The 22,263-nt window shown below is 44.5% G+C and overlaps 1 protein-coding gene and 1 long non-coding RNA gene across 7 annotated transcripts in view; one reads left to right on the top strand and one right to left on the bottom strand.

Moving 5' to 3' along the window:
- Zbtb21 (zinc finger and BTB domain containing 21) overlaps nt 1–7,865 on the bottom strand; it is a 14,903-nt gene extending 7,038 nt beyond the window's left edge. For 2 of the 6 annotated variants that reach the window (XM_059276957.1, XM_059276962.1), the window contains exons 1-2: nt 7,699–7,865; nt 2,631–2,773 (exon numbers count right to left, since the gene is read on the bottom strand). In XM_059276957.1, coding sequence (XP_059132940.1) covers nt 2,631–2,699 — 69 coding nt within the window. In that variant the 5' untranslated portion in view covers nt 2,700–2,773; nt 7,699–7,865. The other 4 variants (XM_059276958.1, XM_059276963.1, XM_059276959.1 and 1 more) reach the window with 4 other exon arrangements.
- Nucleotides 7,520–22,263, top strand: LOC131922202 (uncharacterized). Its single transcript, XR_009382237.1, has 3 exons — nt 7,520–7,719; nt 20,522–20,622; nt 21,293–22,263. It is a non-coding gene; the product is annotated as an uncharacterized LOC131922202 (long non-coding RNA).

The following is a 22,263-nucleotide window of genomic DNA, read 5'->3' as shown; positions in this document are numbered from 1 at the left end:
TTTCCATTTCTCCTCATTCCTAGTAAACTGTAAGAACCACCCATCTGTGTAAAGACATGTCTCATTTTTTACAGGGGTCAGCAGAAAAGCATTGAGCTTATACTGCCACAAGACTGACTCAGCCATGCACTGGCAGTCTGTAGCACTGAGAATTTCTCAAGATGTTGACACAAGGGAAACTGCAGACCAGAAGCAAAGGTTGGGCAGATATTTGCCAAGTGGGTTTTTTTTTTTTTCTAAACTCAATTTAATGGTTTGAAACCAACAATTAAAAACAGATAAAGCACTAACAGAGAAAATGTCAGAAAGTACTAAATGTGGCAAGCGCTTGGGAAACCAGTTTCAGTTACAGACAGACATATGCCCTGTGTGCAAGTATGCATCCAGTTGAGTTGTAAATGCATTTTTTTCTTGGAGGTCAGAGTCACCTGTGTTCTAGGCCAGTCAGTTACTCAAGTCTTAGTCTTTCCCTTGCACAGCAAACAGGGACAGTAACAGTTTCCACACAATGCTGCTGAAGGACAAATGGGATGAGTATTCCATCAGTCGGTACCTACAAATAGTGTCTACCTACCTACCATCCATCCATTCATCAGTCATGGAAGTACATTTGAGAAGACTTAAGAGAACAGGGCATGAGCCTAGGGATTATGAAGTAAAGACAATACAACAGAGGAAAGAACTAAGGTCATGTAAAACTGGAGCCAAAAAAGCTGGCAGTCATGGATGATATCATCTCAGGAGTCAGACTGTAAGGCTGGGTAGCTGGGAGGGGATTTTACTATGTAGAAAATGGGGGCGGGGGGGGGGGGATTGGAGGACCACAGGGAAGAAGCCTGAGTCATGTCTTAATTATAACATTTCTAGCTTTATTGTGGACAGCAGGTGACAAAGCAAAGGACATTGGAGAAGTCTACTGCCATGATGGCTTGGTGGGGCTAGCATTGGATGTAAAGGCAGAGCCATTAGGCTTTCTAATGGAGTAACTACAGAGCAATGGGAAGAGTCAAGGATCCTGCCAGGACAGGGAGAAGGGTGGCCTTTGTTGAGATGGATTTGGCAGAGAAATCAGGCTGCTTCTCTCCCTGCCTCTCCTTTTCTAAGGGATTCAGTTCTAACACTCTACAAGCGAGTGACAACTTATCAATCTTGCCTCTGCATCTTTCTATTTCCTTTTCTGAGCTTTCTGAAATCTCTGCCCATACAAACATCTATATTTAGATCCTTGTTTCAAGCTCTACTTTTGAGAAAAAACCAAGATACCAAGACAATCTAAAACCACAGGTGTAAGCTAGCATCCACCCAGAATGTGCTAAAACTCTAACCACAGAGGATGTCAACAAGACAAGGATAGCCTAGCTCCTGGAGTTCAGTCTTGCATAGGAATAGCATACAGCAATCTGTTAACACTGTACAGTTATGCAGGTACAGAGAAATGTCTATGGATATCATAGAAGATGCAGTACAGGTGACAGCCATCAGGTGAGAGGTAGCCAGATGAGGGACCAAAGCATGGGGAAGAGACAGGCAGAAAAGGTAAGGTAACTCAAATGGGGACAAGCAGTATGTGCAGCATTACAAAAAAGAGAACAAAAGTCATCCTGGGAACTATCATGACACTGATCTAGATATTCATTTTGGCTCTGGGAACCAAAATGAAGACACTGGAAATCGTAAGCAGAAGAGTGACACCTGTTCCTACAGTCTCTGGAGAGACTGAAGAGAAGGCCAGGTGGTATGGATTCACCTTTACTTATGGGTTGCTTTTACACTTTAATTCAATTATAAGGACTTGAAAGCAATGGTCCCACTCCTGGTCTACCTGAAAACTAGGACTATTTGAATTCTTGCATTTTGATTACAGCAAGTGTAACAGCTTATTGAGTTTAGCAACTGAAGTATAAATACTATCTTGAGAGAGCAAGCAAAAGGGAAAAACAGAGCTTCTCTGTGTTGCTTGGCAATCCAGCACACTGTAGCTGGGGAAGTGCAGATGAACCCCCTAGACTTGACCTGTTGACATCTCAGCTGCTCAGCCCTCAGAACAGCAGTTGTACTGCTGTGTGTACTTTCTCAATGAATGTTAAAGTATAGAAGATTCATTTTCCTGCATGAGTTAACTACAACTCACAGCAGCAACAAATCTCATGTACAAACCACACAGACATTACTGTCCCTGGCCTGCTCATATCCACCTGACTCATAAATGCAGAAACCCCATCACTTAACCATGGCAAAAAAGCCTGGAAGCTCAGCTGTGGAAGAAAAGGCCCATTTAAGAGCAGAAGCAGCTGAGACAAACTCCCCTAAAAACTAGATTCTGAAACAGGCTGACTTCCGCATCACTTGGATCTCCCTACAATTATCTTCCCAAACTCTGCCTGAGATGGTTCTACTTAATGTTGTTTCCTGGAGATTCAAAGTGGGGAAAATGGAGAGAATTATTACAGTAAAAAGCTCATGGTGAAAGCTATCCATGGGGAAGTCTTTGGTCTACTGCCATCTATCAGGAATGCAATCTTGTCAGGACTGCTCATCCTTTCTGATAGCCCTACCTGTACCATGTGGAAATCTCATGATGCACAAACAAAACAACTTGTGAAAGGTTCAGTCTGCAGAGCAAATCCCACCTGGCAAGTACACATCTTCCTTCTCTCTTCCTCTCCCGAGTGTTTGGGAGCCCGCTGTACACTGTGCATCGTAAGAGGTGCTGATGATGGGAGGTGAGCTTGCTGGCTGGCTTCCTGTTCTCCTGCACCTCACATTCCTGTGACTGGGCAGATAACAATGTGATAAAGAAGGCACAGAATATGGAAAAACACTCATATCAGGAGGCTATCAATGTGGCCAGGAGGTGGGAGGGTGGATGAGTGAGTGACTGGTGGGACATCAGAGAGGGCTTGGGACTCACTTGATATTGAAGTTAAAACCAAAGGCTCAGAACTTCCAAGAATATTATCTGATTGGCCCAGGCTTAAAATCTTTTAAAGCTTACCTTGGTCTCAAGTCAACTCCCCAAAAGGACTCTAGAGCCCCTCACAGCTAGACTCAATGAAATTACTTCATGTCATCATGCAAATGCCTTTAATACACTAGATGCTGAAGTGAGACATCTATAATCTTAATACAAATTAATTAAACCCAAGTATTTCCGTTGTTATATTACACAGAATGAGGACTTTGGGGTTTAAGGAAGGCAGGCAATTTTGGAGCAGAGTATTGTGGGGACAGATGCATAAGAAAGGGAAGCACACAGTCAGAAACTCAACGGATACTACGAAGGGAGGGTGAGAAGGAGATGGAGATGATTCAAAATGATTTCCCCTATTTCAATTTAAGAAAATGGTTCCATAACTAAAGATCATTACAAATGAGCTAGGCTCTGGGACTAGTCCAAAAAACTCACAGTAACAGCTCTGTGGGAAATGTCCCTTTATGAACCTCAGGCTAAGCTCTGTAAATACTGCCCCTTTGCAATGTTGGAGAGTGCTTACAAAAACCTAACATGATCCTGGAACTCTAGGGATGCCGGTGACACAGGTGAACATCCAACATCTAACTACATACACACAGCTCATCCCCAAACCCTTATTTCTGGATTTAGCCCTCTCTCTCTCCACTTGATCTTATCATCACTCACCTGGTAACATTGCAGATATCCAGAAATTATCTAAAGTGCCTCAAGTTTCAAAGCTAGTCTGGCTAAAGGGATCCTTCATGGTATCAAGTTACTATACTCTACTTCAACACATTTCAGCCTCCCTCTCTCTAGTTCAAATTTGGTTCAAGGGTAGATTGTCAGCTTCAGCCAGGACTGCAAACAAGCAGTCTCTGCTGATCTGTTCTGGCCACCCAGCAGCTATTGTTCCTTCCGCAGTGACCCTCTGTGTTGCTTTGAAGAACAGTCTTGCCTAGCAAGTGCAAGCTAATGGTTATAGGCACACACCCAAAACCAGGCCAACTAGAAACTTTCTCACTAGACTATGGTTCATGACAAGACAAAGGCAACAGCTATGTGGAACTGACTGATGGATCTCAGTGTGGTCTGAAAATTCAATGTGCTAGTGCCTGACTCGTACATTCATGCAAGTGGTTTGGTTTTGTCCTTTGTGGCCCAAGGTTTTTTTTTTTTTTTTTTTTTTTAAGATTTTCCTCAAACCTCAAGAATAATCATGTATTATTTTCAATAAATTCCCTTTTCAACCAGTTAGCCAGTTTTTATTCTGGCATATTTCTGCATGCTGCCTGCTCCTGTTCTGCCTTTCATGCTCATCCTTCATATGCTAGATTTCTCAAGCAAGGCTTTCATTAATGTCCCAGCACACGATCTCTTCCATGAATTCAGCTTGCTCACTGGCTCTTTCCATGCACAAGGCATGGTTAAATGTATCTGAACACATGGGTACTCAAGACATAAAGCCCCAGTATCTAGAGATAAGGAAATCCCAAAAGTTGATTTCAAAGTGCTAAATATCTTGATGGAGAGAGAAGTGTGATGGCTGGTGTAGTCCTCAGGAGGACAGAGGGAGCTCAAGAACCGTCCTGATGTAATGTTTTGTTAAGATGAAAAGACTGAATAATGTTATAGTCTCCTCTGTTCTAGTTAAAACAGGCTAAAATACAAAATCTTTAATAAATGGCCTTCAAGCCTCTATAGATATCTATATTCAGACTACTTTTAAAATTCTTTAGCTACCTACTGTGCTTTTTCCTGTTTCTGTCCCAGAGACACAATCTGCCCACCTGACCTCCTCCACCACTCAACCTGAACCATCCTAGATTGTGCCAAACTCCTTTTCCAACTCATCTCAAGTTCTAATCCTTTGGGAATCCTTTAGGGCTGAACATTCTCAGCCAATACTCCTAGTTGAAGTCCTAACCTCTGTACCTCAAAAGGCAATCATATTTGGAGCTGAAATTTTTACACAGCTAATTAAGTTAAATTGTGCCTGAGTCAATAAAATGGTATCTTTAAACAAAGAATTAGAACAGAGACAAACATGGAGGAAGATGCTATGAGGACATAAGAAGACGCTGTCTATAAGCCAAGGGGAGAGACCCCAAGAGAGACCTGGCCTTTACCTCCAATTTCCAGCTTCTCTAACTATGAGAAAATAAGTTTGGGCTGTTTAGGTCACTAGGTCTATATACTAAATTAAAGCAGACCAATAAACACAAGCTTAGAACAAGTAACAAAATACAGTGTGTGGCACACGTCTACAATGCCAGCATTTGGGAGGCTGATGGAGGATGATTATGAGTCCAAGGCCAATGCGCATTGCAAGCCCTTGTCAAAAAGAAAAGAAAAGAAAAGAAAAGCAAATGCCTCCTGCCAATTCCTTTGCCACACAGAGTAGGCACACCACTACATTGTGTTTATTCACTGTCATATGCTAGCTGGTTGCATGTCCCACCAGGATTGCAAGGTCTTTAAGGTCCAATACATTACTTCTGACATTCCTCATGATGCCCAATTGGGGATCCTACACAATAAATATGTGATTACTTTCTACTCTCTATTAAACTAAGGAGTAGAAATGAAACTCTTCGATTACTTTCTCTAAATAAAGTTGGCCACTTTAACTGCCCTGTTTTAGAATACAGTTTTTTTTTTTAAAATTATTATTTCCTAGAAAAACCCAAACTACAGACTAGCACACAGGCTGCTCTGACTGATGTCAATTCACCTCTGTACCATATCTGGGTGGCACTCCTTACCATGTAACCCACAAACCTGCATTTCCAGTTTCTGAAACCTAAAAGTACCTTCTACCTCTCCTTTACTTGGCCACTTTGTATAGAAAGATTCAACTGGAACTATAAAGCTTTTGCAATTTGCCAACACTTTATCTCTCTGCAATTACCCCATAGTGATTTCAATTCATCAGCTTTTATATGTGGATCCACCAGAAGATCCCTAGGTTCCCCCATAAAAGCCCTGTTTTCATCTGTGAATTCCTAGCACAAGGCTTGGCAGGTGTAGGAAAAGCTCACTAGACTTGGAATTTAACTTGCTCACCTTTGTCTATTCAGAGCCTTGTAAAGCACAGCACAGCACATTTTCTCAGCGTTTTCTGAGATTTTGTAGCTGTTCTAACAATTGGACTATGACACCCTCTGTATCTCTGCTCAGACTTCTCCAGACTCCAGTGCCTGGTTGCCTTCTGAACAAATACATCTCAATGAACCCACTTGTCCTACATGGTACTTGTGATCCACACTCTCACACCTGCTTGTCTTCATACATTGTCTCCTTAGGTTGAGGTGATGCCAGCCAGGTGTCCTCAGGCAGAAAGTTATTCTCTTTTCATTGCCCTTTGGCCCATCTCTGATACCTGTAAATCCAGCCCTCAGTCAGCTCTAGTACAGGAACAACTAAAATGGCTTCTCAAGTTATCTCCTTGTCTGGAGACCTCTATGTTAACTCTTTTGTTGCTTTTAGTGTTCCTATACCTAATTTCCCCCACTACATAATACTGTCAATTTCTGAGGGTGATCTTCTATCGACAATTTCTATTTCTGCAGAACGATGCTCCCTATACTTCCACTAAATAAAAACGCTATACTGTTAAGTGCATGGGCTGAATTAGAGCCACTTTTAAGTAAGCCAAATTTCTCATTTAATGTCAATATTTAGGGATTTGATTAAGGGTGATGATTAATTACCAGACATGGAGGAGGGTTTTTGGTGGAAACGCTAAAATGGATTAACCTATTTTTCGCCCTCTTAAACAAGGTGGGAGGATCATGAAACAAATCCAGGAACTCATGACTCAGGGTCATGCTGATGAACAATCACCGGACTATGCTGTAACACAGATGTCCGAAGACATAGAGACAATTGGAGTTCATGCACCAACACAAAATTCCAGGCTTTGGAGGGCTGCTCAGTGCCCCTCAACACCGCCCCTGTGTCAGGCAACCTCAAGGAGAACCTGTCTAAGGCCCCCTACAAAGTGCTACAGTGTGTGGTTCTCCAGTACCCAGGGCCTCGGGGCCGCACAGTGCATGGTTCTTTGATTACACGGTGCGGTCTCTTTAGAGGGGCACTTGAGATGCTCCTAATAATCAGGCCTAGGAGACAGGGAGACACGGACGTGTGGGCTGCAGTAAGGTCTTCCGCGCTATGTCCCTGGGCGAGGAGGGTGTTTCTCGGGGGAGGGGGGACAGGGAGGCAGGGTCTGCATGGGCTCAGGAGGTGTCCGCGGAGGGGCTGGCCGACAGGCTGTCATGTTCCAGCCGCGGCAGGTGCGGGGTGCCGCCCAGCTCCCCGGTCTCGCGCGCGCGTGCTGCCAGGCCCTGAATGTGCCCTTGCCCGCAGCGGCATCTCAACGGCTCTCTAGGGGCGCGCGTCCCGAGACTCCACTCCCTGGCTACCCAGGCCATCCTGGTCAGGGTGAGCAGCTCAGCGGGCCCGGAGGCTGAGCATGCGCAGCAGTGAGGGTGAAGCCAAGTGCGGGCACAGAGCATGCGCAGTGTAAAGGCACGCTAGGCTACGTGGGAGTCTGAGCATGCTCGGTGAGGACCGCGGCCCCGCGCACGCGTAGAAGGGCCGGGCGCCCGCAACCCACTGGGGGAGGAAAAAAGGAGAGAAATCACCTCAGAGTTACGTCAGGAAAGGCCGCGTTTTGCGGGGAGGCCGTAACCCCCAACAGGGCCCAACGTCCTTCGAGGGCGCGAGACGTGACGGTTACTCACCACTCTTCAGCCCCGGGGCAGGTGCCTGGTCCCTTTCCTCTCACACTCGGCTAGCGCAACCCGCAGCCGCCGCTGCCGCTGTGATTCCATCCATCTTGAATTTGACGTCATCCCACACCAGGGATGAGGTCATCGCAGGCAGCGCTCGTCACGTGCGCGGCGGTGGGATTGGGTGCCGGGCGGCGGAGGGCGGGCTGGGGGCGGGCCTGCGGGAGCGTGGGTGCTTCTCCGAGGAGGCGCGGCCACGAGCCGTGGAGTTCGGGGACGCCCCGAGGGTAGGTGGCGATGTAGCTGTGGGAAGCCCCTGAATGCGGAGCTATCGGAAAGTGGCTTATTTCCATTTCTTTCTCCTGGAGAGAGCTGTAGTGAACAAAATGAGCTCTCAGGCTCGCCTTCCTTCAGATCAGCGGTTCCTCTTGTTCACTCTGTGGCATCTGCCTGTCAATCACAGATCCAAACCTCTCCCTTTCAAAACCGTGTGGAAGCTGGGCGGGATGGTTCACGAATGTACTCCCAGCACCCAAGAGGCTGAGGCAGAATTCCTGTTAGCTGGTCTGAACTACAGAGTGAGACCCTGTCTCATTAAAACAACAACAAAACAAAAAAACCCACACAACTCTTCTTCAGCAACATCAATTCTCTTTTAGCCTCTTTGTATGAAAATGACAGTTTCATTTGTCAGATGACTTTGTATTCAGCCAAAACCAGACAGCTAGGTAACAAATGCCAAACTGCAAATCCCAGCTGTAAAAAGAGGGTCTCCGGGCCACAGGACAGTCGGACAGTTCTCTAGAGCCTGGAACATAGCAACAGACAGTCTCACCAAGTGAAATTTCTGTAACAGACCTTAAAAATGCCTAGATCTTAAATTAGGTGTCCTAAATTTCAAGAAGCGTGTGGTTTTCAAATCTACTTCAGAAGGTGGGTTTTAGCCACATCAATCAAGGTAAAATAGCTTTATGAAGTGTATGAGGGATATGTGGGAGAAGGAATCTTGCATTAGGTTGATCCAAATGGTCAAAACAAAACAACAACAAAAACCCAACTTCAAATGAATAGCTCTGAATTTTTAGTTTCAAGACTTTAGAATTTCACACTTAAATTTTTCTACAGTCATTCAAGGTTTTTTTTTTTTTAAATGTCTTTGTATTTTGAACTGTGTGGCAGTTAAAGCAAGAAGTGATCTTGTAAGAGGGCTTTCAGAGGGCCACCTGTGATGAGGCTGTTAGCATGCACTATTGCCCTCTTTTTACAGGCCAGAAAAATCAGTATTTTGATGCAGAGCCTGAGGCCCAGAGAGAAGCCAGATTTGTTTTTTATAACCACACAGAGTGCAAAGCAGCCTCTCTCCAACTATTCCTCAGCTATCTGCAGCTCATTGGCTATGTCTCCAGTGTCTGCTGCCTGTACACTAGGCATCTCCATGTTCAACCATGGTTGCCAGTTCTCCTAACTGCCAAACACAACAGAAACTTTTGGATCTTTCAGGTGACCTTTGGCATGTGATATTTTATCAGTTCCTTCTTCAGACCCAATGGCAGTGCTATGCCACTTTGCCCTGGGCTTCCTGCCCTGGTTGCACCTTCCTGGACTCCTGTGTTGTTTCCCTGCCCATACCCACACTTTGGATTTCTGAGGGCTGCAGCCTTGCTTGTCCTGTTACATTTACTCTGTTCCACTTCTTCCATTCCAAGGAAGATGCTCTGACAATGCAGTCACTTTAAGCACCTCTCTCTCTCTCTCTCTCTCTCTCTCTCTCTCTCTCTCTCTCTCTCTCACACACACACACACACACACACACACACACACACACACTTTCTAACTGCTCTCCCAGCTTCCATGTTTTACTTCACCCTGGCTTTGGAAGCAAAAAAAGTCTTTTAAAGCATTCCCTTGCTCCCGTGTTAACACCAGGTTCTCCATGGCTTTTAGACGAGAGTTGAACTTCATTCTGCAATAACCTGATAGCTTGGTCCACATCTATGTAGACAAGTCTTGCTTGTCTCTCCTCTCAGCTCACCTCTGAGCTTCAGGTGTATTGGTTCCTCCACTGGAGCAAACCTGTACCCTCTACCCTGTCCTGTCATCTGTAATTGCTCTGGGATTCTGAAACTTCTGACCTTCTGCTATAACTTCAACTTTGTTCTGGGGTTGATGCTACTACATCTTTGTGCTCATTAGTGTCTTTTGTAGGGTTTGGCTGTTGCTACCTGTATATGCCATTGGATTTGTCCCCCATAGGCTTCATGTCTGCCTCTGAACTGAGGAGAAAGTCCATCATGATTCTGCTCCTTGATAAGCACTAAGCAGGATCTCTAGCTCTGCCTCCATGTCAATGTTTATACACACATTGTTTATTTAACCACCTCATTAGCAGTTATCACTTGGATGACCCCCAGCCATGGACTTCACAAGCTAGAGTCCATGAAAGGGAATCAGAGCTGAATTTATCTGCTCTGTCTATCCTTAAACCTGTTACTTGATGTTCTGTCCTACTTAAAGGGGCTGCTGCCTGCTCTACTACCCAAATTGGAAACTTGGGATTGCTCTCAATTTCTGCCTTTAGCTGTCACTAGGTCTCACCAGGTTACCTCTCAGGTATCCCTTAGGTCTGTCCTCACTGGCTCTAACTCTTCCTGGGCTCCAGTACTAACTCTGGCCAATCTGTGGCTACTCGACAAATTTCTGGTTCCCTTTCCCCTAGTGGATTCTGGTTTTAGCTGGATGTATCCTTTTAATTGAATGTCTCATCAACTTGTGCCCAGGTACTCTCTCCTGTGACTTCCAGTGGTCTGCTGCCTCAGCAACCCCAGGCATGGCTGCTTGGCTTTCTGCCTGTCCTAGACCAGTGCTCACAACCCTCACCAAGCCCTCCTTACCAGCTCCCTCTTCCCTCTACATAGCACACCCACATTCTCTCTCATGGTCAAACCGCAGCCTCCTTCCTTATGCTTCAGTTGGCCTCTGTAACATCTATGCCATTTCTTTCTTGCTGTTTGAAGGCCTTTTTCTCCCCTAGCGTGAATGTTCCTTTGGTATGGAGACTGCCTAGTAACCTGAGTGTTCCCAGACCTTTGGGCTCGTTGCTAAGGCTGTGTCTTGGCCCAGTTACTCCCCATGGCTAGAGTTTTCCCTCAGAAACTGGGTTACAATGCTGTACAATGCTGTGGTGTTATAAAATTCTGTCTGAATTTCTTGTGCTAAACAAACACATTCTTCTAGTAAGCTAGGGAGGCACTTCTAGGTAGGATTTGAACAACTTTCTGCATCTTTGCAAGTGGAAAGTTTTACTCAGCTGTGTGTCTCTTAAATATCACTTCACTTTGAACACATACCTGGACATCTAAGTTTGCCCAACTTGTGGTTTAAATGGTTGTTCCTTTAAAGAATTAGGCTGGGGTAGAGGGTAGAGGTTGTCATATTAGTGTCTTATAATTGCTGTGATAAAGTACCTCAACCTTAGAGGCTTCATGCAAGTCAGTCACAATTCAGTAGGCAAGTGTCTGAAGTTAGTACCACTAGGCTGGAGTCTGGTGTCTGCAGGGTCCTGTTCCCGTGGAGGATACTGGCACAGTATCCCTAGCCTCTCTACTTCTGGTAGCTGCTGGCAACTGTGACTATAGCTGTGTCATTGAAGCCTTTGCCTCCACCATCATGTGGCCTCTCCTGTCTGCCTAGTCTTCCTCTGCTTCTTATAAAGACATCTGGAGAGGAATTCCCCCATCCCCATCTCCCAGCCTCCTCAGCTCAGGTCCAGGTAGGTTCAGAACCCAGGAGACTTGCATCATCATGGTCCCCTTGGCATGGGTGAAGTTGGATTGGATTAAATGTTTATTTCACTGCTGAGAAGCCTGGTCATTAAAAATAGCATAAACATAAAAGGGGCTGAAGAGATGGGTCATTGGTTACTACCCTTGCAGAGGACGTGGTTCAGTTCCCTTTACCCATATCAAGCTATAACTCCAGTTATAACTCACTATAACTCCAGTTCTGGGAGATCCAACACCCTTTGGCCTTAATGTGCATTTGCTTGCATGAGGACACATAAACTTGCACAGCCACACACACATAAACAATACATCTTTTAAAAATATGATAAAAGAAAATGGATGCTAGGCTGAAGGAAAGCACCCTAACAGAACAGTAGTCACTACTATGTTTTTCTCTTCCCCTCAGCATCCAACCTGCTTCTTGTTACCTTGAGACCAGCCTTGCTGTACCTGAAAGTCAGCAAATGGCACAAGTAGTATCTGGATTGTGTGGACCACCTTCTGCATTTAGTTAAGTAGGAAGTGGGGGCGTGCGTGCGTGCGTGTGTGTGTGTGTGTGTGTGTGTGTGTGTGTGCGCGTGCGTGCGTGCGTGCGTGCGTGCGTGTGTGTGTGTGTGTGTGTGTGTGTAGTAATTCTGGCATACATAATCACTATGCCTAACTGATTATGGACTGTGCACAGTAATAAGACAGGTTGAGATAGAAGGAAAGAGGATGCAGAATACGGTACCTTTGAACTATGCACCACAGGGTTTCTTTGGTAAACCCCAAAGAATGGGGTCCCTGAGGTTAGGGATGGCAGCTATAGTTTAACCGTATCCACCCTTGCCCTCAGCTGTGACTATGTGTATAGACAATCATACTTAAGGGTAGTAATTCCCGTTTCACCAACTGAGAAAGTGAGGCTCACAAAGATGAGAGTGAGAACATCTAGTGAAGTCATTCAGGATATTCAGTTCAAGCTACTCTGAGATCATTTCAGATTCATGAGGTTGAATCTGTTAAACAAGAAGCCCATAGCTTAGTTCTCCCTTGATGGGAAAGGGTGAGTTTAGAGCACATCACTCTGGTGCAATGAATCTGGAAGGGAGAAATATGTGCATGCCTGAGAGCAAGCTGGAATGAAGCAGAAAGCACAGAGCTTCCCACTGCAGAGCATGCGTTTGATCAGTGACTTGTGGATGAGCTATTTTATGAAGAGGTATATGGGGACATGGAGCTAGCCCACCTCTTTGCCAACACTCTGAGGTGATATTTTGTTTGTGCTCTAACAAATAAAGCTTGCCTGGAGATCAGAGTGTGGAGCTAGCCACTAGTTAACCATAGAGGCCAGGCAGTGGTGGCACACACCTTCAATCCCAGCACTTGGGAGGAGGAAGCAAAAAGATAGGGGTTCAAGGCCACCCTGAGCTACACAAGATTGATCCAGTCTAAAAGAGAAACAGCCAAGCGTGGAGGCTCAAGCCTTAATCCCAGCACTAGGGAGGATCATGCCTTTGATCCCAGCACTTGGGAAGCTCAAGCCTTTAATCCCAGCACTAGGGAGGTGGAGACACTAATATAAGGTGGGAGGAGGCAGGAGCTCAGCCCCCTTTTAGTCTGAGGATTCAGAAGAAGAAAGAAGTCTCTCTAGTGGCTGGCTCCTTTACCTCTCTGATCTTTCAGCATTTACCCTGATATCTGACTCAGGGTTTTTTATTATTAAGACCAATTAGAATTCGTGCTACAACACTCACTTTCTCTCTGCCTTCACTTTGTTTACTAGTCTGTTGGGCTTTGGTACTATGAAAATGAATACCATGAAAATGGTTTCTGCCATCGGGGAACTGGTGTCTTCTCCAGAAAATCATATGTGAGCTGAGGTCACAGTGACAAACACCAGAAGCCTATGCACTCAGGGCTGTGAGTCAGAAGAAAGAAGAGGGTCTGCCTGTTGGCAAGGGTCATACTGGCTCCTGGGCAGACAGAAAGAAGCTGACCATTGCTGTTCTGGGAATGTAGTAGAGTCCTCAGAATGTGGGGCAAAGCTAGCAGACTAGAACACATATTCAGTCACCTCCTTCCTGGCAGTCTTTTGGTCGGCAAGGAAGTGACATCATTCCTGTACTTCAACTATCAGCATATACTGATGCTAAGCGTCCTTACCCCAGAGCAGCTTAAGGCCAGAAAGGAGATTGGCTTTGGTTTGGCTTTCTGGCTTTGTTTTTAAATCTTGGAGACTTTAGTGTTTAGCCTCCCCTGTGGTGAGAATCATCTGGCTGACTGTATTATTGAGAACAGAGATGGTAACTACTGAATTTCATCTTCACCAGCATTCATATTCCAGCTTGCCATGCTTACACTGTAAATATGATGTTTACAATTTTTTTGATATAGCCCCTAACATTGTACATCTTAGCACTAGACTTTTTTTTTTTTTTTTTTTATGACAGGGACTCATGAAGCTCATTCTTGCCTCAAATTTGCTATGTCACCGAGGAAGATGATCTTGAACTCCTGATCCTTCTGCCTCCACCTTCCGAGTGCTGGGTTTATTAGGTGCTGGGTATTGAACTCATAGCTTCATGTATGCTAGGCAAGCACTCTGGAGCACTTTCACTGAAACCAGGTCAAATGACTTAATCTGTTCTCTATGTTAGTGGACAGCCTCCACTTCTTCCCCCTTCCAGGATGTGACTCAGTTGATCTGGCATACTGTTAGGTCTCCGATATGTCTGAAATGACTTCTAAAAATGGGTGAATGTCCCTTTCCCACTTAGCTCCCCAGGCAGGCTAATAGCCACGCTGCATTTTGGAAATTGTTAGGAAGAAATGCCTGCAAGTGGAAACCATGGTGACATCATCTGTGGTTCTACACAGTCTGCATGTTGAATTCATTTGACATGCTCTTGACTAGAAGAAGTCTAGAATATCCTAACAATACTGGCAATATTCCCAAGATTTTCCCCCTTATAAAAATCAGCTAGGATTTTACAATGAGATGGTGCAAGCATGTGCCAGGTCTGTGGAAGGAACAAGACTTGGCCTCTTGACAAAACCTGCTTTCCTGTAAATGCTCAATTCTCTCACCATCAGTGGACAAGAGTGATCACTTGATTCCATCATGATGGCCCAGCTGCAGGAGAAACAAACTCAAATTGGTTTTCCTACTCCATTTTTACCCAATGACGTGATTCTTACCATAGTTATTGGGGCAGGGGGTGTCCATTTCCCAAAAATACTCACAGAAGCCAGGCTGTAGCAGTATTATGGGAGTATTCAGGGTCCGAGCCTGGGCCCTGGCTGCCCTAACAAGGTTGATCACCTGTTCTCAAAATCCAATTAAAGAGACGAGTGTAGAAAGGAAATTTATTCAGTGTCACTGCTCTGGGAGGAGAAATAAAGAGGTACAGTGAAAACACACACACACACACACACACACACACACACACACACACACACACACCTTTTTAGAGTCTGGACAGGCTTAGGTTTAAGTAAACAAAGGTATGCATAGTTGAGCAGTCCTAGTCAAGGTGTAATCTTACCTCATTGGCCCATCATTGTCTCAGCTCCAGTGTCTCCTGAAATGTGGTCTGAAAAGTTGTCATAACTATGTGAAGTCTATTCTTTTTCTGTCTGGCCCCTGGCTTCAGGCTTTTCCTTCTCTCAGCAGGAAACTCCTGAGGAAATTCCAGTTTCTTGTAGACAATTGTTTCAGTAGTCTGACAGACAAAGGGTAGGACACACATCTCTTTAGAACACCAACATTATTTCCATGATGGTGGGTACCATCTGTAATTCTCTAATTTGAACACCATCTACCTGGGACTCGCACACAATTCCTGAAGTTAGGGGCTCTGACACCCAATTTTCTCCCCATTTTCAACCAATTGCAAGCTCCAGGTTCTGACCTATCCTTCTGATGGCTGGTAATATATTGGAGTTCCACATCCATGTCCTAAGGTGTGACTGGTGGAATGGCTCATAGAATCCAGAGGAATACTTATTTACATTTGCAGTTTATAGCAAAGGCAATTACCAAGGAGCTCTGTATGGTTTGGGTTTTAATGAATGAGTTTTAAGTACAGATGAAAGTCCAGCTTCCAGTTCCCTCTGTAGGCACTTTTATACTATAGGATAAACAATGGTGATGTCGTACTCAGAGTCCCCGAAAGACCACCAAGAGACTGAATCCAGTGCAAAAGCAAAGAGTCTTTGTATTGCGAGTTAACTCAGGACTCTCTGTCCATCTGACGCAGCAGCAGAGCAGGAGAGACCCCGGGTAGCAATGGGGCAGGGTTTTTAAAGCAAGGGGGGCTTGGGGGTCTACAGACTACATAGGAACAGACTCAGTATTGGTTTATGCGAGTGTCAATCATGTTAGTAACTTTTAATTGGCTAGAGTTAGTTGGGGGTTACAGCAGGCCTGGACAAGTTCCAGGATTTGCCCTTGAGCTGCCATGGAGGATGGCTGGCCTAACACATATTTTTTTGTGGGGGCTGTCTCAGTGGCCCAGGCTTTCACATTGGCCCATACACATAGCTCTAAGTTAGTGATGGGTCCCAGACAGTAAACAATTGACTGAATCTTGAGCGGTCAGAGTACATGCAGAAAGGGAGCTACTGCAAGGACTATTTCTTTTGTTCATAGCCCTCCTAGAAACTGCTTGCTCAAGTCTCAGGAAACTAAAATTGAGGACTGATCTCTGAGAGAAGACTGAGCAGCCTGTTATGACATCTGCTTGGTCCTTTCAGTGACACAGCAACCTCAGTTGGATAGGATTTACCTTGTAGCTGATCTTAAGGCCACATTATTTTTAATCCTTTTATCTGCTGGCTGTTTTTCCTTCTCCCCATTACAGATCTGGAGCTGGTGGGCTGATCAAGGACAATAGTTGAGAACGTTTGACATAAACATGGTTTTGTTTAAATGAGGGGGAGAGGGAGCCCAACTTCCAAACTCAGCTTTTCAGTGGGTTCAAACAGTACTTGACAATTACCAATATAATGTTCCTTAGAAAAGGGCACAGAAGAAGAGAGGAGTGGGGTGAGGCATGGGGGAGCGTAGACACTTAGCATCTAGACAATCTCCTGAGGCCCTACCTTCCAGGAAGCTGCATAAATTCTCACCCTTTGGGTTGGTATAAAGTCTTCTTCATACAGGATTGACTAACTCAAGAAGGTTTTATTGTAGATATGAGTGAGAGCACAGCCAGAGGCATTTGGAAGAATCCAGACTGAACATAGCCATCAGAATAGACTGGGCCAGGAGAGAAAGGCAGGGGAGAGCAAGAGAGGAAGAGAAAAAGGGGGAACCAAGGACCAAGAGAAGCACAAAGGACCAAGAGAGCACATAGGCAAAATGACTGGGTTATCTAGGAAAAAAGACAAACTGAAGGAAGGGAAGCCAAGCTCAGGGACTGGGGAGCTTTAGCACAGGGGTGTGAGTGAGAAGTTCTGAGAGGAGCCAGGATTCAGGTAATGGGAGAGCCTGGCATCCAGCATTTGCTTTGGTATGTTAACAGGCACCCCAGTTAGCCATTTGTCTGGGGTTGGCTGTTGAGCCTTAAGCTTCAGTCCATCAGCTCTACCTGGAGAGTGGTGCTGAAATTCCACACTTCTGGTCCTGTCTTGGTCTTTTTGTGACCTGCCTAAGCCCCCAAGCCACCTAAAGGCTGCTAGCTAGCATTCTGCTCACCGTTTACAGAAAGATAACCTTACCACTTTGAAGAGCCCAAGGACTTAAGGAGTTGTGTGCCAGGAAATAGGGATAAAGACTGGAATACATTTGATTGTTACATTTGAATATTAAGATCACATTGGCATTAAGCAATATAAGTGTCTGTGTATGTGTGTACGTGTGTGTTATGTGTTTTGTATGTATGCATTCATGTAGTAGACTCCAGAGTTCAACCACTTTCCATCCTTTTCTTTTTCTTTTTCTTTCCTTCTTTCTTTCTTTTTTTTTTTTTAAAGACAGGATCTCACTGTGTAGATCAGGCTGGTCTTGAACTCACAGAGATCACCTGCCTCTGCTGCCCAAGTGCTGAGATCAAAGATGTACACCAGCATGTGGTGATATATTGTGTATCAAATAAAGCTTGCCTGAGGATCAGAGGACAGAGCTAGCCGCTAGATTAAACATAGAGGCCAAGGGCTGGAGAGATGGCTCAGTGGTTAAGAGCACCGACTGCTCTTCCAGAGGTCCTGAGTTCAATTCCCAGCAACCACATGGTGGCTCACAACCACTTGTAATGAGATCTGGTGCCCTCTTCTGGCCTGCAGGGACACATGCAGGCAGAATATTGTATACTAAATAAATAAATCTTAAAACAAAACAAAACAAAAACATAGAGGCCAAGCAGTGGTGGTACACACCTTTAATCCTAGCACTCAGGAGGCAGAGAGCTGTCTGGATCTCTGTGACTTCAAAGCCACCCTGGACTACATGAGATTGACTCAGTCTAGGAAAGAAACAGAGCCAGGCAGTGGTGGCACACACCTTTAATCCCAGTATTTAGGAGTCACAGGCCTTTAATCCCAGCACTTGAGATTTTATGCCTTTGCTACCAGTATTTTTGAAGCACACACACCATTAATCCAGCACTAGGAAGGAAGTGAAATGGCTGGACGGAGAAAGGCATATAAGGCGTGAGGAGACATGAACTAGGCCCTTTCAGCTGAGGATTCAAAGGCTTTCAGTCAGACAAGTTGTGGAGATGGGATCTTGCCTTCCATTCATTCAGCCTGAGGATTCAGTAGTGGTGAGAAGTTTCTCTATTGACTTGTTGCTTTGTCTCTCTGATCTTTCAATATTTACCCCAATATCTGGCTCAGGGTTTTGTTTTTTTTTTAATTGTAAGACCTTAAGGAATTCGTGTTACACCAGCACACTCTTCTTTCTATCTTATTTTTGAAGCAGAGTCTCTCTGAACCTAGAGCTCACTAATTCAACTAGACTGTCTGGCCAGCATGCTCTTTCTGTCTCCACCACCCCAGCACTGGGATTACAGGTGTACACTCCACATCTGGGTTTTATGTGGATATTGGGATCTAAACCCAGGTCATCCAGTTTGCACAGAAAGCATTTTATTGAACCACCTTCTGGCCCCACCATGATCTTCTAAAAGTAAATCCTTCATTCTCTCTTCTAGGTTTGATGTTAGCTCATCATAATTCAGAATTAAAATGAAGGAGAGGACACTGCAGCTTTAAGTATCTTCTGGCCAGTTCAAGGGCCCATCCTAGGATCAAATGTCAAAAGAGTCTCAAGTGGCTCTAAAACAACCGCTACAATAAAGACATGATTGGGGTTTGAGTGTGAACTGTTTGAACACTTAATCCTCAGACAGTGATGGTTTTGAAAGGTTGTGGAACCTTCAGGAGGCAGAGCCTTACAAGAGGTAGTTGATCACTGGGGATGAGCCTTGATGGTTTAAATCTGGGTCTCACTTTCTATGTACTCTTTTCTTCCTGTTCTGCCAAGATGGGAGGTGATTAGATGTCCCAGCTGCAAACTCCTGTCACTGTGGAGTGTCCTGTCACTGTGCCTTTTCACTACAATGGACTGTATCCCTTAAAACTGTGGCTAAAATACACCCTCCCTTAATTCACTTCTTATCAGAAATTTGACCACAGCAATGAGAAAAATAAGTAATGAGAACACCAGCTGCTTGCTTGTTTAGTGCTGGAGACCAAATCCAGGGCTGCACATAGGCTAAACATAAATGCATGCCCAGCCTTGGTTGTCTTAGCAGGTGAAAAGTGGTGTTCTGAACAGCCCAGAGACCAAACAGACCAAAGTGTGGAGAACACAGACAAAACATATATGAACATTGCATCAAGTATAAAAACAAATTGTCAGAAACAAAGATGCATGACAATGAAGAATGTTTATGAAACTGGAAAGGCCTCCAGGCCTTAGGACTGATACTTACTGTTCTGTAAGGAAGCTTCATTTAGAGACTGAGAAATTAAGGAAGAAGAACAATAAAAGTAGTTACATTAGGCACAAGTACTGTGCCTGAGACACAGACACACAAATGTATGGTTTACATCAAAAGGCAGAATACACCATGTTGGTGTTGGGCTACTAGTCTCTGAGTTCAAATGCCAGCTCTTCAGCATAGCAACTGGGTGACCCTGGGAAAGTGCCATGACCTATGCAGTGTCATCGTCAGTGAAAGGAGAGATTGACAGTCTGCCTTTTGGCTTGTGAATGAAGAGTGAGTGAGATGACATGGGCCAGGGACTTAGTACAGAGCAAGCACTGAACTGGAGGCAGTGGTTGTCTTCACAATTTCTTCCTTAGGTGTGACTTGAGGACTGAAAGACATTTTAAAAAAGTGATCAGATCTGAAACAAGTTACCATCAAGGTAGATGTGATCATGATGCACATGGTAAGAGTAGCAGGGGTAAGTGTGTATGGAGGGGGAGCTGAATCTGCACACACTCATGCCAGGGAGATTCTGATTTTTGGTTAGAAAATGGTGACTACATTAACTCATGGCTGTAAGATAAAATGGAATGCCTTGTGTGAGATAACTTGTGCGGAGATAAATTGGTAGAGACAGTGTAAAATATCACATTTTGGGGGCTGGAGAGATGGCTCAGAGCACTGGCTGTTCTTCTAGAGATCCTGAGTTCAATTCCCAGCAACCACATAGTGGCTCTCAACCACCTGTAATGAGATCTGGTGCCCTCTTCTGGAGGGCAATAACAATAAACAAATAAATCTTTTTTAAATAATCACATTTTCACATTCATAAAAGCTAGGAAAGTAGAACATAGTACTTACAGAAAAATTCAAAGAAATTCCATACTAACATAATATTTTAAAGTTGGATGCTAGGAAAGTGTGATGGTTGATTTCACTGTCAAGTTGATGATGTTTAGAATTATTGAGGAAATATTCATCCTCCTGTGTCTGTGTTTCTGAAAAAGGTTAACTGAGAAGGGAAGACCCACTTGGAAAATAAGTGCCATTATCCCATGGGCAGGGGCCTGGTGGAATTAAAATTGGAGAAAGTGAGCTGAGCACCATCATTGTCTCTCTGTTTCCTGACTACAGAGGCAGTGACCAGCCACCTCATGTTTCTGCTGCCTGCCATGATGTCCCTTCCCCACCATGATGGACTGCACCTTTAAACCCTTCCTAAGTTCTCCTGTCAGGTATTTTGCCACAGCATGGGAAAAATAAATGATAAAGTAAGGCTGATAAAGAGGAATTAAATTTAGTCAGGTTGAATAATTTCTTAACAATTACAAGAGGCCATTGTCTTAGACTGGGCTCGTGCTCTGGGCCTCAGCAAGTTGGCTAAAATATCAAAATGGAGTCACTCATGCTAAAATTCCAGGTCACTAAGCTGAAACTGGCAGTTAGCATTAATTAAAGAGATAACATTCTTCCCCAAAGAGGCCACTTCAGGAGTATGATAACCCTTAACCCTTACACAAAAAGGGTAATCCAAAGTAACTCAGTGTCAGTTGGTTCTCCTATGGCTTTTCTCCCTGTTTCTGCTAGACATGGAAGTGAGTTTGAAATGAGACATGTACCTTTTGGTTTTTGTTTTTACTGTCTTCTACCTTTCTCTGTTGGTTCGGTGGGATGCATCAGGTCTCCCATGGAATGAGGAGCAGCCTGATTCTAGAATAGGAGCCAGTTAAGATCTGTAAGCCAAATTGCTGTGGTTTTGACTTTTGATTAGATAAATGTGATAAAGGAGGTGACAGAGAGATTATCAGAAGATGCTCAGTTTGCTCTCATGGGGCTATACAAGAGCTGTCCTTCTATAATTTACATTAACTAGAACTGTCTTTTTCTTTTTCCTTTGGGGCACAGGATCTGTATGTGTAATGTTGTCCTGTCCTGGACAGGAGAACTGGAAACCTTCATCCACCTCCAAAGTGTTGAAGAGGCAGATATGCTGTGTGGCACAGCCTTCACTGCTCTCCCAGCCAGAGCCACACCTCCAGCACTTCCAACAAGCAGCTCAGATACAAAGAGGTCCCAGGAAAACGCAGTGACACTTGCCTGTCTGCAGCTTTTCTTCTTGAGTGAGTTTTAGTGAGTATTATGTTGATGCTGCTGCTGCCATGGCCACCATCCTCCATCGACATCAGACTCCAGCTTCTTCAGTCTTCCAACAGAGACTAAATACCAGCGACTCTCCAGAGAGTTTCCAGGTTTTCAGAATGGACTAGGCCCACAGTAGTAGATTGACACTGCTGATGTATTCATTTTCGTGGAGTGGGTTTCTCAGCCTCTTTGGCTTGCATGGCTATTGATGGGCTAGCCAGCCTCTATAGTATATATGTACTCATTGGTTCTGTCTCTCTAAAGAACCTTGCCTAAAACAATGTCCAATGGAAGAGAACACCAATACCAAATGGTTGGCCTTGAAAACATACATGCAAATAATATTGTACAGACTGAGAGGGTTGTATTTAGGAAAAAATATATACATATGGGTATATGGGAGGATTTGGATGAAGGAAAGAAAGAGGAAATGATGCAATTATATTATAATATAAAAAATATAAAATAAGTAATAACAAAGAGGAGAAAAAGAATGGAAATGCAGAAAAATAGGAACCAGATATATGGTAGGTTCTCAATTTATAACCCAGGCTGCCCTCAAACTCATTAACACTACTGCCTCAGCCTACTGACTACTGGGATTACAGAGCTACCACACCCAGGAAAAGATTTTCATTTGAACAGAGTTAAAAAATATGTGTTAGAGATCACCAGTATTCACTTGGTTTTATTTGGGATGGCAATGTGCTTCACTAAATAACTGCCCTTTCTAA

Source organism: Peromyscus eremicus, chromosome 12, assembly GCF_949786415.1.
Source record: "Peromyscus eremicus chromosome 12, PerEre_H2_v1, whole genome shotgun sequence".
Lineage (NCBI taxonomy): Eukaryota > Metazoa > Chordata > Mammalia > Rodentia > Cricetidae > Peromyscus > Peromyscus eremicus.
Note: the sequence above shows the minus strand (reverse complement) of the source record. Positions and strands in the feature narration are given on the sequence as shown.